This window comes from Brachycentrus maculatus, unplaced genomic scaffold (assembly GCF_059751285.1).
Source record: "Brachycentrus maculatus isolate JH-2025_06_01 unplaced genomic scaffold, ASM5975128v1 h1tg000061l, whole genome shotgun sequence".
Lineage (NCBI taxonomy): Eukaryota > Metazoa > Arthropoda > Insecta > Trichoptera > Brachycentridae > Brachycentrus > Brachycentrus maculatus.
Genome location: NW_028280815.1, coordinates 1,875,845 through 1,893,334, shown reverse-complemented (window position 1 = coordinate 1,893,334; position 17,490 = coordinate 1,875,845). Strand labels below are relative to the sequence as shown.

Below are 17,490 nucleotides of genomic sequence, written 5' to 3'. Positions count from 1 at the left end.
GACCCAGGGAAAAGAAAATTTTGCTAATATAAAAAAATATATATAAATACAATATTTGAAGTGATCTACAAAATAAAAAAAAGGATAAAGTATTAAATATGTATATTGGAAATAAATAAACTGGACTCTTAACAATACATAAGTACACAAAATACTTTGTTTATATTCGCAAACAACATAAGTACTTATATACAAAATGAAAAAAGGGCAAAAATTGTGACTTTTTTCAATATTTATTTTAAATGTGATGTATGAATTCACAAAAAGCCAAAATATTGATAAAATATCACATAAATTTGAATTTAACAAATGGTTACCATATTAAAAAAAGTTTTTTGTTTTCATTATCTCATTTTCATTCTTTTTCACCCAATTTTTTATCACATTTTTCCACAATTCTATTTTCATTATTTTATACAGGAACAATTTTTGAAAATAATACACAGTTGTTTAAGTAATAACGGAATTTTTCTGGACAAGTTTGGATAGTATCCCAGCCGGGATTAATGTCAAAACATTACTAAAATACAACATAAATAACAAAACGACTTCATCTCGTGACTATCCCAAATGTCATTACTTTTTTGACTTAACTAGTTAAAGACATAGATAACTGTGAGCAAATAAGCCAACATTCTAGAAATTAGTATATGATTGAGGCTATATTTTATTTTTGACACTGTCACTTGACAGGTTAAGCCCATTTAAAGCACTCGGTTACATCTAAAAATTTATTACACTGGAAAAATGATATAAAATCACTTTTGATGTAAAAAATGTAAAAATTAAAAGTGTTTTTAATGTAAAAAGCGAAAAGTCAAAATTTTCAAATATATTTTATTTGAAAAATATGCCAAGAAAAAATAAAATGCTAGCTTATTCATGTGGCATCTTATAATACTGTAAAATGCAATGTGTTTTTTTTAAAGTGTGATAAACAAACAAATAAAAGATATATAGATATAGGTGGTATTTTGGTCAAAAACTAATTTGAAATTAATATATTTACATTTTATAACTACACAAGGCAAGTACTACAAACTATATCTAAAACAATTATTGTCAAAATAATAAGGCACAATAAATTATCAAATCTAATTGGTCTAAAATTTCAGATTAATTTCAGATTTTTTTTAATAACAAATGGGGCCAGCCCTTGCAAAAAATTCATTTATTCTCACAATAACAATTTATGCGCTTTGTCCAAAGTTCATATGTCGCTCACTCCTTTCAAGAACGTCATAAATCAAAATACTTGATTTTTCAGGAGAACGATTTTAAAGTTTTAAAATATAACACAATGTTTTAAAAATAAATATCAAGCCACTTTTTGAACTTTTTACTGTGCAACAGATCTTTTTAGGTAAAACCTGAAGGTTTTTTCTACACTTGAAAAATATTTAATTTATTTATAAAAATAATTACACAATACATTTTCTTCAAAATGCAAAAACAACATTTTCTGCCCTGTAGCGGGTAAATATTAAGTTTAAAATATGCCTCTTTTGCTGGGATATAGTACATTTTCTGGGCATTCCGAAAACATGCACAACTGAAAATTGACGATTTTTGATTTATGACGTTCTTGAAAGGAGTGAGCGATGTGTGAATGATATCTTAATTTTTTCATATGGATAAAAAAAAATTGTATTCATCTTTATACATACATAAAATTTACCTGAAAATACAACTTATATTTATAAGACAAAAAAATATTTTACAAAGATAATCCATGGAAAAACATTCCTTTGTTTTTGTGGAAATATAAAATAATTATCTTGGATAATTTATATACTTCCATTTTTGTATCATCCACCTTATGTCTAAAATCATATTGCTGAACTAGGTGGTTTATTCAGTATGTTATTTTTTTGATATAAATTTAAAAAAAATAGTATTGATAAAAAAAAAAAATAATTAAAAAAAAAAAAAAAAAAATATATATATATATATATATATATATATATATATATATATATATTTATGTGATGTGTGTTTTAGGCTCACTTATAAAAAAATTGTCAATTAATATGACAGCCGCCGTGGCGTAATTGGGTAGACGCTCGACTGCGAAACTGGGGTCGCAGGTTCTATTCCCGCCAAGTCCTAAATAAAGAAAGATTTATGTTCAATTTGGTCTGGGTGTTTGTAATGTATTTTTTACATTTACCTTCCCTATTCTTACTATCCTACCTGGAGACAAGCCTCCAAAAGTAGAGGGTTTGCGGGATATTCCTTAAAAATAAAAACTATTAAATGTGGTCACATAAAACATTGCAATTTTTGCAAAAACCGCCCGGCTCCTGGGCCAAGTGTCATAGAGGTATCTGCAGACTCCTGTGTATTAAGTACATATTCTAAATCAACAGATGCGTATGATCTCGCATGTGCAGTAAATAAATTAGGTAAGAGAAATCATTTTCTGCATATACAAGATCAAAGGCACACCTTCGTGAGGATCATTCAATAATAAGTTTTATAATAGATGTGATTCCTGGCACTTACAAATGGTTGTATTTTTTGGTACCCATACTCTTCAACTGTATTGATTTTTAAAAAATAAATAAATATTTGTGGCCTATATACACAAATACTTTAATTTCATATTATTTTTGTAGGCCTAGGCATTACAATAATCAAGTTATGGTTTTTTCAATGACATATCGGCTATCCAATTTTAAAACACAGTAAGGGACATTTTTTTGTAGTACGTTTTTTTTGCATTTTTGTAAAAAAACATACAACAACAAAAAATGTCCCTTACTGTGTTTTGAGTTTGGACAGCTGATATGGTAGTTAAGAATTATAAGATATAAAAAGTGACATAAAGACGTTCGACCAACATTAGGTGAGTACGTTTGCGAGAGTTGTTAGCTTTTTTTTACATAAAATAAATATCAAATAAAATTTAAGAATTTTACCATTTTGACCCAGCCGCCAACTATTTTGGTAAACTTTATTTTGGTTCAATATCATTTCGATAATATGGCTACTCACTAAAAGGGTACATTATTATTGTTTTACCTAATTATTTTGAAAATATTCTTTAGTAAAATGGTTGACATGAAATTCTGTAAGCAATAAGTCTACTGAAAATCCAGGTACTTATACAAAAAGGCAAACTTAACAGCAAGTAAAGAGGCACAGTGTAAAAATCACAATTTTAAGTGTTTAAGTGAATTTATGTGCTATATGCTTACTACTATGTGTAAATATTACTTGATGTAAAATATACAGATAACTATGAAAATTCAAGATAAGTACATATATTGTATTTTATTTATTGCCCTCTCCATACTCAGATTGTGCATACGGCACTGTGTGGGTTCAACCTCATGTTAACTTGGGCATTACTATTATATAATTTAAGTATGTTTGCCAATAGGCATGCCTGCAAAAAGACAATTACGGACTTAGTAAAAAAATCACGATACATATAAGGTATTGCATGCTCGTGTAAGCGCAATGTACTTACGATTACATATAAATATTGCCAGATGTAGGAGTTTATTGTAAATATTGAATATACGAAAGAGCTACATTGAAAGATTGTTAAAACTATGGCATAGATTTCATGGTTTTCTTAATTGTCTTTATTTAAAGCAAAATATATTTGTGTTCTATGTTTGATATTTGACAGCCGTACAAATTAACCTTTTCAAAAAATTTAATCAAGTATTTATTTAACATTTTTTAATAATCGATATTATATAATATTATTTACTTTAAAAATTGAGTATACATTTTTTTCATATAAAATTTAAACTTCGTTTTCATATAATTTAAATAATAAATAGTAAAAATGTGATTAATAATACTCCAAAGTTGTCTCTGGCAAATGTTATTGTTAAAATTTATTGCCTTTGAATCGTCTTTGGAAAAACGTATTGCTTATTTTCATTTCCTTTAATCCACTACTGCCCACCGTACGCCACTCATTTTAAACACCTGTTAACACCCCGCTGTATACTTTTTTCTTTTAAACGCACCAAACCACTCTTGGAAGACCACTCCCATTACACACACCTCATAGGTATGTATAATGGGCCGTAATGAGTTGTGTTGCTTCTGGCAAATTGTATTGTATTGTACATGTATATTTGAATCGTTGGCCCATATTGTTTTTAAATATGAAAATTTTATGCTTAAGCAACTCAAAGATTATCTCAAGTTTCCAACACACACAAAAAAGTACCTAATTTCTACATATGGTATTTTTTTAACTAGTATATTTTTTATTATTCTAAACACCTTTTCCAAATAGCTAAAACAATTTCACTAGTGGAATAGCACTAACTTTTCAGTAATTTATACAAACACATTTACGCACAGAACCTGCATCAATATGTGCAATATCACAAATCTCACGCAAGAAAAAATCCACACAATAAAAATGGGCACGTAACAAAAGCACACTTCACAAGTCAATGCTAACAATGATACACATCCGACTAAAAAGTTTTTGTATTTTTATAACAAAAATGGATGCTAATGTTGCTACGACCTCAAATTTTGACATAATTCATCATTGAATATTTTAATTGTATCACATGTAACCTAAAATGGCATTTTGCATTTATTTTGGTAATTTTTCAACTCGGAAAAAGAGGAAAACTCGCAACAAACTCTGTGCACATTTCGCTCACTCCTTTAAGAACGTCATAAATCAAAAATCGTAAATTTTCAGTTGTGCATGTTTTCGGAATGCCCAGAAAATGTACTATATCCCAGCAAAAGCGGCATATTTTTAACTTAATATTTACCCGCTACTGAGGAGGGATGGAGGGTTTGATTCCCAGGGGGGAGGGGCAGAATAAATATAAGTGTTTTTTCACTCTAGTATTTATTCAATATTACCGTGGGCTGGTAGCTGAAGCGCAAGACTGAACCTTCCCTTCATAAATGAAATGGTCAAGTGAACATTGCATCAATCTGATGCAGTGCCCTATGCACCACTGGGTGCAGATAAGGGTCAGCAGTAGTATATTTACAGAAAAACATCATTAGAGTTATAAAAATACACTCTAATTTGAGAAAATGCTGTATTATTTTTAGATTTAGCGTTTAATTTGTAGAATTCCATTTTAATTTATATATTAAATGTTAAAATCAAACATTGATTTTTAGAGTCTACAAAATTGTATTTTATTGTTAAAAACACATAAAGATAAAATTTATGACAATGTTTTCACCTTGTTATAGCATTTTCAAACTAATATTTCAACAAAGTAGTTTGAAAATGACATAACAAGGCAAAAATAAAATTTATGACAATGTTTTCACCTTGTTATAGCATTTTCAAACTAATATTTCAACAAAGTAGTTTGAAAATGACATAACAAGGCAAAACAATTGTAACAAATTTTATTTTTGTGTTTTTAACAAAAAAAATCAATTTGGCAGACTCAACATTTAACATATCGTGGGTGTACTGGCAAAAAATATTAACTCGAAAATATGCAATTTTGACTTGATGATGCATATCAAAAAGTTTTCAATGTTCTATAAACTGGAAAAATACACAAGTAGTTTAAAATGTCATATATATATGTGGTTTTAAAAGTAAATTAACCTTAAAGTTTGATAGCGGGTATTTTATTCATGCTAAAAGCTTTAAATAACGGGGATTATTCAAACAGGGATTTTAGAGTTAACGTTTTTTGCCAGTATACCCACGGTAAAGATGCCATATTATCGATGCGGGTGGTTGTCATCACTGTGTGGATTTGTTAACTGTCCAGTTGCCTAGTTGGGGCGAGGATTGCGCGCAGGAGGAGGCGAGTCCCTAGTTGTCGGGTTGCTAGCTGGCCGTGCTGTTGTACTGCGGGCGGCCGGCCAGCTCCAGCAGGTAGCGGTCGGGGTGGTCGATCCAGTCGGCGGCCGACAGCTTGACCTGGCGCTGCCGCTCCGCCTCGCGCACCTGCCACCGCTTGATGTCCAGCTGCGTCTCCCGGCTCGCCTGGTCCCCGCACCCCCACACCTTGTACAAATTATCATTTTTATTATTTTTTGTTTTTCTTTAGTTAGCTTATATGTATTATATTTAATAGAAACTATTTATTACATTTAATTTACATCATACAGGCGGACCTCAACTTTCGCACATGATTGGTTTTTGAAAATGTGTGCGAAAGTTAAATGTTCAAAAGTAGAAGGATGTAAAAAAAAGAACAAACACCAAAAATTTACTTAATTTAATTTAATTTGTACTTTAAAATTTGTATTTATTCATTAGGTGAACTATTTCATGTGTGATGGTTTATGGAGTTTCATCAGAATTTATGAAATCACTCATCATTTTTGGTCATAGTTGTTTCCATCAACCTTTCATTATTCACTCTTATTTCAACCCATGCGTCTCCAATATTGTTTATTGAGTTCTATATGTTGTAATTTAGTACGTACATAACACTTTTCACAGTACGAACCCGGTTCATATGCGTTTCGTAGCAAGAAAGCGAAATATCTGCACGAAAAAAAAAGATAATTTTTAAATGTGCGAGATAGCGAATTGTGCGAAAGTGGAATGTGCGAAAGATGAGGTCCGCCTGAATTGTAGATTCGCTCCTCAGCAGAGCGAATCTACAATTTCTGAACAAAAATTTGGACTGACTAAAAATATCGTGTACAGTATTGTTGCCATACTGGTGTAGTGATTCTCTTGACCAAGAGATCAAAATTTCAGCAAATAAAAGGTTATAGTTAAGTTATTTTGTTAATTTGACATGAATATAAGATGAGAAAAATTCAGATATATCATATATACCTTATCCACATTTTAAGGCCGAGACTGACCAGAGCATTTCGTCGTAACATAACGTCGTAACATTGCTCGTGGCGAGCATCACCGAGCATCCGAAACTATGGATGGAGCGCTCGGATCGGTGTACTGACGGTGTACTACTGTTACGTTACGGCGAAATGCTCCGGTCAGTCTCCACCTTTATATGTACCTAATATATAAGTTAAAGCAATTTTCTGATACTTACTTCCATGGCGTCTAGGGGATACGATATTCCCGTGTATTCTATCTTTTCGAACCCTTCATCGATGGCGACCAGGTACTTCCTGGGATCTGAGCCGGCTCGGAGCCCTTTGGGATAGCCACGGATGGAAGTGTTGAGGTACAGCATCTTGGATGCCTTCTCCAACAAACAGAATCTGGAATTCAAGATAGAATACCGTATAACTTACACATACATTGTAAAAAACACAGTAGAAGAGCATGACTTGAGGTAAAAAAGTTCACTCAAACAAGGCCAATTGCTTTGATTGAGATCAAAATTAGTTCTTAAATTAAACAAAATCATAAATATGACACATTTAGTTAAAGAAACATTGTAAATTATGTATAAAGCTATACATAGATATAACCCGCTTCCATTCACCTTGAAGTTAGCTATGTATAAAAGAGTAAGTAATAAATTGATAATGGAGCTAAGCTCATAAATTGATAATCACTTAACCATAATGTTATTAAATAATGAAACTATGCGTAAAAGAGTAATAAATTGATAATAAAGCTACGACAAATAAATTTAAAAAATTTAAAGTTTTACATTTTACCTGATAAATCCCAAATTTACCCAATCAGAGGACTATATATTTTTCATTTGATTGTTTATTCAACACTTTGTGGTCCACTCACATATTAGCATGAATTTTTGTCACCATTATCAGGTCGCTCACTCATATTAATACAAGTGGCAACATTTTATTTTGGTTGGACATCAATATTATTCCTGCTTTAAAATCGTTTGCTGGCACACCCGGTGTAAAAATTCCTCCACAAAGTTACATTACAGCACAAAAAATGGCTGACCAGGGCTGGTGTTTAAATGAATTAAAAATTTTATACAGCTTATAATTTAACCAGTTATTTTTTAATCACATTTCCCGTTTTGAAATTACATTTTCACATGGTGTGTGAAATACATATCACCGTTGCACGCGGAAATTTTTAGCGTCGTAAGGGAAAGGTTGAAGGCGGGGCTACTTACTTGGGTTCGAGCTGAACTAGCGCGCAGTTCTCGCCGCCCTGGTAGAGGTGGGATTCGCGCCACTCGGAGGGCGCGGCGAGGCACAGCAGAGGGGCGCCGACGCCCCCGCCGCGCACCAGCAGCAGCGTGGGCCCCCGGTACGCCAGCACATGGTGCAGGAAGCGGTTGGCGCCCAGCCCGTGCTCCCGCGACGAGTACAGCATGCTCCAGTGCGAGGGCAGCAGGCACACCAGACGCGTCAGGAACTGCGCAGACGCCAGGTTGGCACCTGGACATAAACACAACAAGTGTGAGTGAAGGCCAAATGGGTTCAGAGCCAGATATTCATTGTGAGATCTCGGGGACAGTCAATAAAATCTACGTCGCTCAGAATTTTTGTAATTTGCCAGCAATGAACAATTGCAAATTGCACTCCTCTCATCCTACAAGTATATAAGTAGATTCGATTCCTAGTTCTAATTTTAATGTACGTTTAACCTCGGCTCGTAACGCATGTCTGTATTGAAAACTATAGTGCATGTTGGTCTTCGGGTCGACCAAAAATCGCATGTGTTAGACATTTTGTGTAGTTTTGAGTGTGTAAATGGTGCTATGGTGGTGAAGGGTAGTATTGTTTGCATGCTGTGTTAGTGATTGTCCTGACGAAGAGACGGGTACGTCTCGAAACCGGTAGACGTAAAAATCTCGGTGAGTGGTTATATACTAATTTTATTAACATTTTTGTAAAAAAATAAATAAGTAAAATTGCAAATAGCTATTGCTCTGTATTTTGTTCTTTGTGTTACCCGGAGTTTATAACACAAAGAGTAATGGAGAGAAGGTAGCTAAACATATCTCTTAGGGATCGAAAAACGAATGTGGCTCAGAGAATCGAGAAATTAAAGTGGGATTCGGCACGTATGTCTGAAGGGACGAAAAAGGTGCTGGTCTGGCCTAAAACAGAACGTATAAGCGTGGGTAGGCCCCAGACAAGATGGTCCGATGATATTAGGAATGTGGCGGGCCTGCACTGGAAGAGAGTCGCGTCCAACAGAGAACTGTGGAAGTCCGAGAAGGAGGCCTTTGTTCAATACTGGACACAAGAAGAAGGCTTAAGTAAATTGCTCTGTAAAGATCTATTAGTCAGATCAGTGATGTGGAAATTGGCAAAATCTTTTTTCAAATAAAAAATATTTGATTATTTATATTTATATCTTGTAAGTATAGTGGCTAACTATCTCACTGTATTATTACTTGTTCTTAGATATCTGGCTATTTATAAACTGGTTTATTCATATTTCATATCAAATACATTGTAAACATTTCTTCTTCAACCTGTATTCGTCAACGGCTGTTTCTCACTCTCCGACCCTTCCTGTCCTGTGCATCCTGCTGCTATCCGATAAATAGGACAAAAATTATATAAATATATTTTAAATGAATTAATAAATATTTGTGATTTTATTGTAGTATTGAAAAAAAGCGCGTCATCAAGTGGAGTGCGGGTGGGCACATAAAGGCATGAGGACACAGTTTTTAATCAAGGTAGGCAGTACGAAAAACAGCATTTTATTATTTATTTTTTTAAACTTATCTGCCATAACTCTAATAACGCGTTTTTTGTCACGGAGAAATAACTGAAAATAAGTTTTTTATCTTTTAAAAAAAATTATTATTATTATAAAAGTTTTCCATATTTTTTCCATTCCACTAGGGTAGGCACTGCTTATGTACCTATATGAAATGCAAGGAATGCAAATCTGAGATAAGCATTGATAAAATTAAGATTCGATTCGGACATGAGGAACGAATGAGTGAGGAAAGAACGATAAAACAAATTTATGAGGCGAATGTAGTTGGAAAAAGGAGCAGAGAGAGACCAAGAAAAAACTTGGCACGATCAGGTATGCCAAATACTTAAAAGCGGTCAGGTTAGGAGTCAAAATAATCGGCGGGTACGTGTGAGGAGACGCATGGCCGTGGAAGAGGCGAATAATGTTTGCAAAGACAAAATGGTGTGGTGTATTCTCTCTGTCTACCCCTGCGGTGAAGCGGCGTAATGATTAGTGAGTTAGTTAGTTATAAAATGCACGCCATTGCATATAGGAGATGGGAACATAGCTAGAGTCTGTCCACTCACCGGAGCCGGCGGGGCTGGCGGCGCTGAGCGGCTGAGCGTAGAGCGCGGGCAGCGCCCCGGCCAGCAGCCAGGCGCGGCTGACAGGCATGAGGGAGGCGGGGGGGCGCGGCGCCTCGCGGGCCAGCGGGGGCGGAGCCTCCAGGATGGGTGTGGCCAGCTCCAGCCCGGCGCCGCCCCCCTCCTGCCTGCTGTCCACGTGGCGCCACGCCGTTGACAAGATGTGCACGCAGTACCTACAACGGACGTTAACTTTGTGAACAGATTCCGAGATCCAAAATCCAAATTTAGTTTGAATTTTCAATATTTAAATTGTTAAATCTATTTGAAAGTTTTTTTATGCCTGCAGAGTGCTGGCGACGGGGTTAGATAGGATGATTTGACTCCATTTAAATTTATATATTAAATGTTAAAATCAAACACTGATTTTTAGTCTTTTAAATTGTTTTTTTTTTTATCACAATTTTTCGCCTTGTTATGGCAATTTCAACCTAATGTTTAAAAATGGCTATAAATTTATGTGTAAACAATGTAAACAATAAAATACAAAATCTTAAAATCGAAAATCTTAGTAAATCTTAAAATCAGTGTTTGATTTTTACATTTGATATATATAGTTTAGATCTTAACAAAGAGATTGATACATAATATTCATATAAAAACATTAAATAATTCCATCTTTCCTGTGAAATTAGGCCGGCGCAGAAGGTAAAAATACACTTCGTCCTTAAGCATCAATCAACCGAACGGGTAGAAATACTTTTCCCGTCCTTAGTGTGTTCATAAAAAAATATATGTTTACCTGTGCATAGGAAGCACTAGTCGATGACAGTGTTCATCCAACCAGCGAGATATAAAACCGGCGCTTAGAAGGTTTTTGGTATGGAAACACGATTCCACTACTGTCTTCAGGGTGCGGTGAATCTGCAAATATATTTTACACATTTACAGATTATTCCTAATGTAAGACGAGAAGCAGAAAGCATTAAGAATGAAAGAAAAGTGAGTGAATTTTTAAAGGTATAGTTCAATTAAAGTAAGAGTGTAGGATAAAAATGTAAATGCTAGTAATTAATAATAGACTGTGGAAAAAATGTTAAATAAAAGTTGATATATATATCGTGGGTATACTGGCAAAAAATCATTAACTCCAAAATCTCTGTTTGAATAATCCCAGTTATTTAAAGCTTTTAGCATGAATAAAATACCCGCTATTAAACTCAAAATTGAATTTACTTTTAAAACCACATAAATATGACATTTCAAACTACTTAGTGTATTTTCAATTTATAGAATGTAGAAAACTTTATAATATGCATCATTAAGTCAAAATTGCATATTTTCGAATTAAAGAGAACGTTTTTTGCCAGGTTACCCACGATATAAATGTAATATTACCTAACATAAGTGAAAATTTTTTCTCAACATGACGTTTAGAGAAAACATATTAAAAAAGTTAGATTATTTAACAATTACGTTAAATACATTTCTTGGAATAATATTCTATTCTATCATATCTGTTTCTTACTTGATAGGTATTAGGAGCAAGAGAAGTGACATTTTAATAATAAGTAACAGATTTAAGACATTATTTAAAAATAAAATACAAATTATTTGACCTTACTTTACAAGTTATTTGTATCAGTTATCAGTAACGGCTCAATATGGAACATAACAGATTAAAAGATATATCAAAATATAAACTTTAGTTCACCTCTAATTTGTGAGTGTAGCAATTGAAAGAAGTTAGTTCAAATATCTTCAAAATGGAGAAAATTTTATATATTATTTTTATATAAATGGTTTAGATTTACATTGAGACACATTTGTGGTCCCTCAGAGTAATGGTCCATGGACAGCTTGTAGCAAGTCATCAGAAGGGTCTCCATACCTTGTGGCTCTATCATACCTTCATGCTCCACCTCGCAGAACATCCTGGAATTTAAAAAAAATGAGACGTCAAAAAATAAAAACTCCTAAGTGGAGATAATCCAGATTTGTGGATTATATATCCTTTATTTATCGTTCATCAAAATTGGTCAACGATGAATATGGGAATTTTGATATGATCTACTCGACATTGTCAGCACTGCGATTGCATACATAGTGCATAGTAAGTCAATGTTTATATGGTGGTGTGTCTCAATTTTAAGTTAATTCGTCTTGGATTTGAGCTTTGATCATTCCCTTTTCCCCTTTTCCTTCCTATTGCCCCTCTTCCAGGTATTTACAATTAACGAAATATGTGAAATTTTGTAAATGGAATGTTACAATTACCTGTTTTTTTTGCTACTCATAATTGTACAGGCGGACCTCATCATTCGCACATTCGACTTTCGCACAATTCGCTATTACGCACATTTCAAAAAATTTTTTTTTTGGCAATAATGCAAAAATGTTTTGTTTCCGTGCAGTTGTTTCCATTTTACACTATTAAATGTGTATGAACCGGGTCCGTACTGTGAAAAGTGTTATGTACATACTGAATTATAATATATGGAACGCAATAAACAATATTGGAGATGCATGTAGCTTATAATTTGACCAGTTATTTTATTTACAACATTTTGTTGTAAATAAAATAAAATAACAGGTGAGTGCCCTGTAAATGCCCAGACTTCTATATTCTTCTTCATCTATGTTGAGATGTCAAAAAAAATACTATTCTCTTACTTGACATAGACTTCCAGGATGGCGAGGTCATCGAGGATGGCCAGGAATCTCTCGGCCTGCTGTCGGAACGCGGAGCCACTGATATACTGGTGTTTAGGCTTGGACTGAACCAGGAGATAATGGAATAGTCGAGTACCCAGCTCGGGGTATTTGGGGAAGAGGTAATACTGAAAACAACAATGAAACATCATTTGCAGCCTCTGTTACAAAATCATATGTAGTATTTATTTTTATTAAGTATCTGGGGAAAAAAAAATTCACAAAAGGTGAAATGATCTTTGACATAGCCAGATATTGATTTATTTTTGTCACAGCATACTTTTCTCAACAATATTTTTTAAAATTATTTGATTGCATGTAAATACTGGATTTAACCCCAGGGTCATGTATGAAAATAGATTTGTCTCAAGAGATAAAGCATCTTTTTATGCAAATAATGAACATATTTACCGTGAAGCATTTTTCTGTGATGCCGTTAATGCCTTCTTCTTCGTGAGTTTTCTTAACCAAAATCTGTTAACAAAAATAAACACTTTTATTATGGAAATCGGAATAATCGGCTCATACTATTATGGTTAAAAAAAATACTTTTATATCTTCTATTATATAACATTAAACCACGAGTGTAAGTCCCTCTCCAAGCACAAGAGCTCAGTCTCTTTTATGGAGAGGAACAGCGAATTGAAATATAAAAGTTCTCTATATGTATAAATGATTCAAATGTATTATGTTATAGATAAAAATGTAAATATATTAAATGAAAATAAAAAAATGTATGAGGAGATGAATGAACGTGGAAGAGGCGAAGAATGTTTGCAAAGACACAGTAATGTGGCATTTTACTTTCTCCCCCTACTCCTGCGGATCACAGTGCGGTGCTCCTAAAGGTGAAAAAATTAAGAAAATAATTTTGCTAACAAATCCATTTTTGGTTTTTCCTAATTTCACTTTGACAGTTTCTAAATGCTACGAGAAGAGCATTCCATGACAAGGGACCCGCAGCAGCAGACACGATGACCAAATTTAGCGAGCTTGTTGCAAGCTGGTAAGATCACTTGCGAGAAGTGTAAGATGTCTTTCAGCAAATTCATCTGGAATCCAGGGTTATTTTTAGATACCAGAGTATGTATTTTTACATAACCAGAATTTATAGTGAATTACTCGGTTGAATTTAGATATTCACTCAATCATTCGAAACAATTAATTATGTGTCAGTGTTATCAGATTTAATCACATGCTATTGTTAAACGTCAAATTATAAACAAATTGTCTCCAAATACCTTCCGATATAATGCCTTAAAAATAAAATACTGCTTATCAGATGAAAGATAACATTTTATAACGTAAAGTAAGAATATTGAACCATGTGAAAAACAAGAGAAAAACATTTTTACAATAAACAGTATTATTATAAAAAAAAATGTGTTACAATAAACCATATCATGTTTGTCACATAAACATTTACTGTAAAAATTTACTTAATTAAGGCTAATTTTTACAAAGCTATTTTATGTAAAAAAAAAAAAAAACACCACATTTTAGGTTTTTTAGGAGCGCTTTATAATTTAGGTTTGTTATATATATTTACAATTAATTCTATATCAACCTAAAAATAAATTAGGTCACATGGAAATAATTAGATAGCAGAATTCTGAATAGATCTCAGATTCGGGGGTTCCAGATTCCAAGCAAAACGGCAAAGGCCCTATCGTCAATGTTTGTATAGGGACAATATTTGGGCTTCGATCGTCTGTCGATAGCTGATACGCTTGCCGTTCAAAGGGTTGCCTGTCTATCGGTTAAAATCACTACATATGCTACTATATTTAACCTTTCCCTCCCGGTGATATGTACATATTTACTGCAACTCGACTTTGAAAATGAGAATATCAATATAAAATATAATAGATACGGGCTCAGAATTTTTGTATTTATCCGTAATATAATTATGTATTACATAAAAGTATTATAATGTGAAATCATTTGCAGCGACGGAAATAAATAATTTGTGAAAAAATAGGGGGGTAAAATCATCAATACACAAAAGTTTCCCAGTGTGTGTGCCGTGCTTTGTGTACACGCACACGTGAGTAGCGTGTTTGGTAGCGTGCAGGTCGTCCTCTGCGGCCATCGTGTCTCTACGGTAGCTATTGCGGCTACTTGCGATGTATTTTTTTCTCGTTTTTAGATACTCACCAGAACTAACATTACAAAATTGTTTTATTTCAACTTCAACTATAGTCAATAAAAGCAATATTCACATTTTTCCTGTTTTTAAATCACATTTTCATATGGTGTACATAATACATATCACCGTTGCACAGGGTAGCTAGCAGCTTATTTCTTACGACTAATTAATACTAAAAAACATATTTTTCATTTATCTTTTATAGTCAAAAGCCTCATTAGTCTAGAGGCAAATCTGGCCTTGGATATGAGTATCACAAACTCGCAAGAAGTAACACATATAGAGTGAAAATCAAGGCTCTTTGATATCAGTAGGCGGCAAAGCTGAATCATAATAAGTAGATTATAAATAAACACGATGGGATATGGTAATAATAAAGCAATAACTCATAAATGCTAAAAGAAAAATACGCAAAACATCTGTTAAGACGGCTATGTTTGAATAAGAGTTATAAACTATGCGTCATTTGTCCAATACATGGCATATCGTATCCTCGAAATGATATTTTGTACACTCCTCATTTACCATTCGGACACAGAAAAGGATATTTAGATAAACAAATTCACGACAAACAAGAGCAAAATGAAAATTTACAAGTCTTGGAATTTCTATGCCCGCTCCATGACACAGCAGACATCATCTTCTTCTTCTTATTCTTAAGCCGTCTTTCCACTGCTGGATGAGTAGGTTACTATTTTTTCAGACTTCTCTCGTTTGGACTTTCAGTCCGCCTACTACCCGCGATGGGGAGAATGTTATCGACTCATCTTTTCTGAGGCTGGCCTATTCTTCTTTTCATGTCCCGTGGTCTCCACCGCAGAACTCTGGATGCCCATCTATCTATTCCTTGTCTCATGACCATGAACACGACCTGCCCATTGCCATTTTAGTTTAGCAATACAATCTACCACATCAACAACTTTTGTCCTGCATCTCATTTCCTCATTTCTGATTATATCTCTCCGACTTCAGCACAGCAGACATAGAAAAGCTATAACGGACAGAATCAGATATATGTGCCATCTATGTAGAGTACACGTAATTAGATGGGAGAGAGAAAGAAGAAGAAACTGAAATGCACATGTGGAAAAAATGGGCGATGTAACATTTGTAAAATCTCCAACGCACCTCAAATCTTTTGGTCACCACTATATTGAATGGCCCGACAAGAGACGGAAGGGCAGCTGGAGTCCACTAGCAGGAGGCATCATCGTCTTCAGACGATGATGCCTCCTGCTAGTGTCTTCAGACAACACAGGCCAACTGGTCAAAACTAACTACATTTAGCAATATTGCAAGGTTAAATAGCAGTTTTTATTTTGTGTTATATTCCAGATAGTTGTGCGGATAATAGTGTAAACCAATGAAATCGTAAACAATAAAAGAGTCTCTTTGATTTCATTTTCATTTTAATTTCATTATGAATTATCTTTAATTTTTATTTTTAAATAAAATAATTACGAAAAGTTGTCTACCACTGAAAGCAATGAAGTTAAGGTAATTGATAGGGAATAAAGATAACAATTGCATTGTAAAAGAATAATTTACTATTCAAAGAAAAAAAATATATATATACTAACGAAAAATCAAAATCACACAAGAGGGATTGGTGTCTAGAAAATAACTGAATACATTATAACAAATGTTGTGTATAAATTACATGAAGGCATGGTAATAAATATTTTTCTTTAGTAACATTGAATCGAACGTGGGAACTGAATCTAATCCAGGCCTAAGGTTCACTGGCATAGATACCCAGGCACTTGCTTGAAAATTCCTTTAATATATACTCGAACTATATATAAAAAGTAAATGAAAATCACCATGGAATGTTTGCAAACTGTTATGCAGATCAAACATTGTGTAAATAATTTTATAAAAGTAAGAAAAGCACTCGACAATCGAGTAGTAGTTATACAAAAGAATTAGGCAGTCTTATCGTAAAAAAAAATAATTAGAGAGGTAATGTTAAGTATGTTAGAATTTGATAAAGGCAAGCTTCAAGGTTTTCGTTATTGACATTTAATTATCGAAGCGGACTAACTTTAGCGAGTTTGTCCACCGGCATCATCTGCGAGACTGGCTTCTCCTGTAAATCCACTCCGGAGGACGAGTGAGACAAGCTCTTTCTGGAGCCCCCCCGAGGCGTCGTGGTCCCCGAACCCGCCTGGGAGCGCTCGTCGCTCGAGGAAGGGTGGCCGTGGTGATTGCCCATTATTTGTATTACTAAAAACCAATCCGCATGTTATAGAACTCCCGGCACTGAATCTTCACTATTTTTAAAAACACTGCATATGACATTTATGAACAACGAGGTTTATTTCCGTATTAAATGACACTCTTGATTTCAAAATTATCATTACTTCATAAACTTTATGGGTGTTATGCATATTATTATTTGAACAGGCAAGAACTTGACATATGTAATATTTAAAGAATTGAAAATTACAATTTATTCCTACAAATTTTAATGCATCATACTGAAAAATATTATTTAAATTGTTTCGTTATAT

General features: G+C 33.6%; 1 protein-coding gene across 1 annotated transcript; it reads right to left on the bottom strand.

Moving 5' to 3' along the window:
* Window positions 1-5,069: 5,069 nt before the first annotated feature.
* LOC148311563 (uncharacterized) lies at window positions 5,070-17,314 on the bottom strand. The gene is made up of 9 exons (XM_088256374.1): window positions 17,022-17,314; window positions 13,240-13,302; window positions 12,790-12,956; window positions 11,931-12,051; window positions 10,919-11,040; window positions 10,120-10,352; window positions 8,001-8,268; window positions 6,990-7,161; window positions 5,070-5,980 (listed from the first exon to the last, which is right to left on the bottom strand). The coding sequence occupies exons 1-9, from the start codon at window positions 17,190-17,192 to the stop codon at window positions 5,801-5,803; spliced, it is 1,497 nt and encodes a 498-aa protein (XP_088112500.1). The 5' UTR covers window positions 17,193-17,314; the 3' UTR covers window positions 5,070-5,800.
* Window positions 17,315-17,490: the final 176 nt, after the last annotated feature.

Excerpts from the sequence above, each read along its gene's own strand:
- LOC148311563 (XM_088256374.1), bottom strand. The coding sequence starts at position 17,192 with ATGGGCAATCACCACGGCCACCCTTCCTCGAGCGACGAGCGCTCCCAG. Across the intron at positions 12,957-13,239 it reads TCACAGAAAAATGCTTCACG|TATTACCTCTTCCCCAAATA; the intron begins GTAAATATGTTC and ends TGTTGTTTTCAG. Across the intron at positions 8,269-10,119 it reads CGCCAGCCCCGCCGGCTCCG|GTGCCAACCTGGCGTCTGCG; the intron begins GTGAGTGGACAG and ends GTTTATGTCCAG.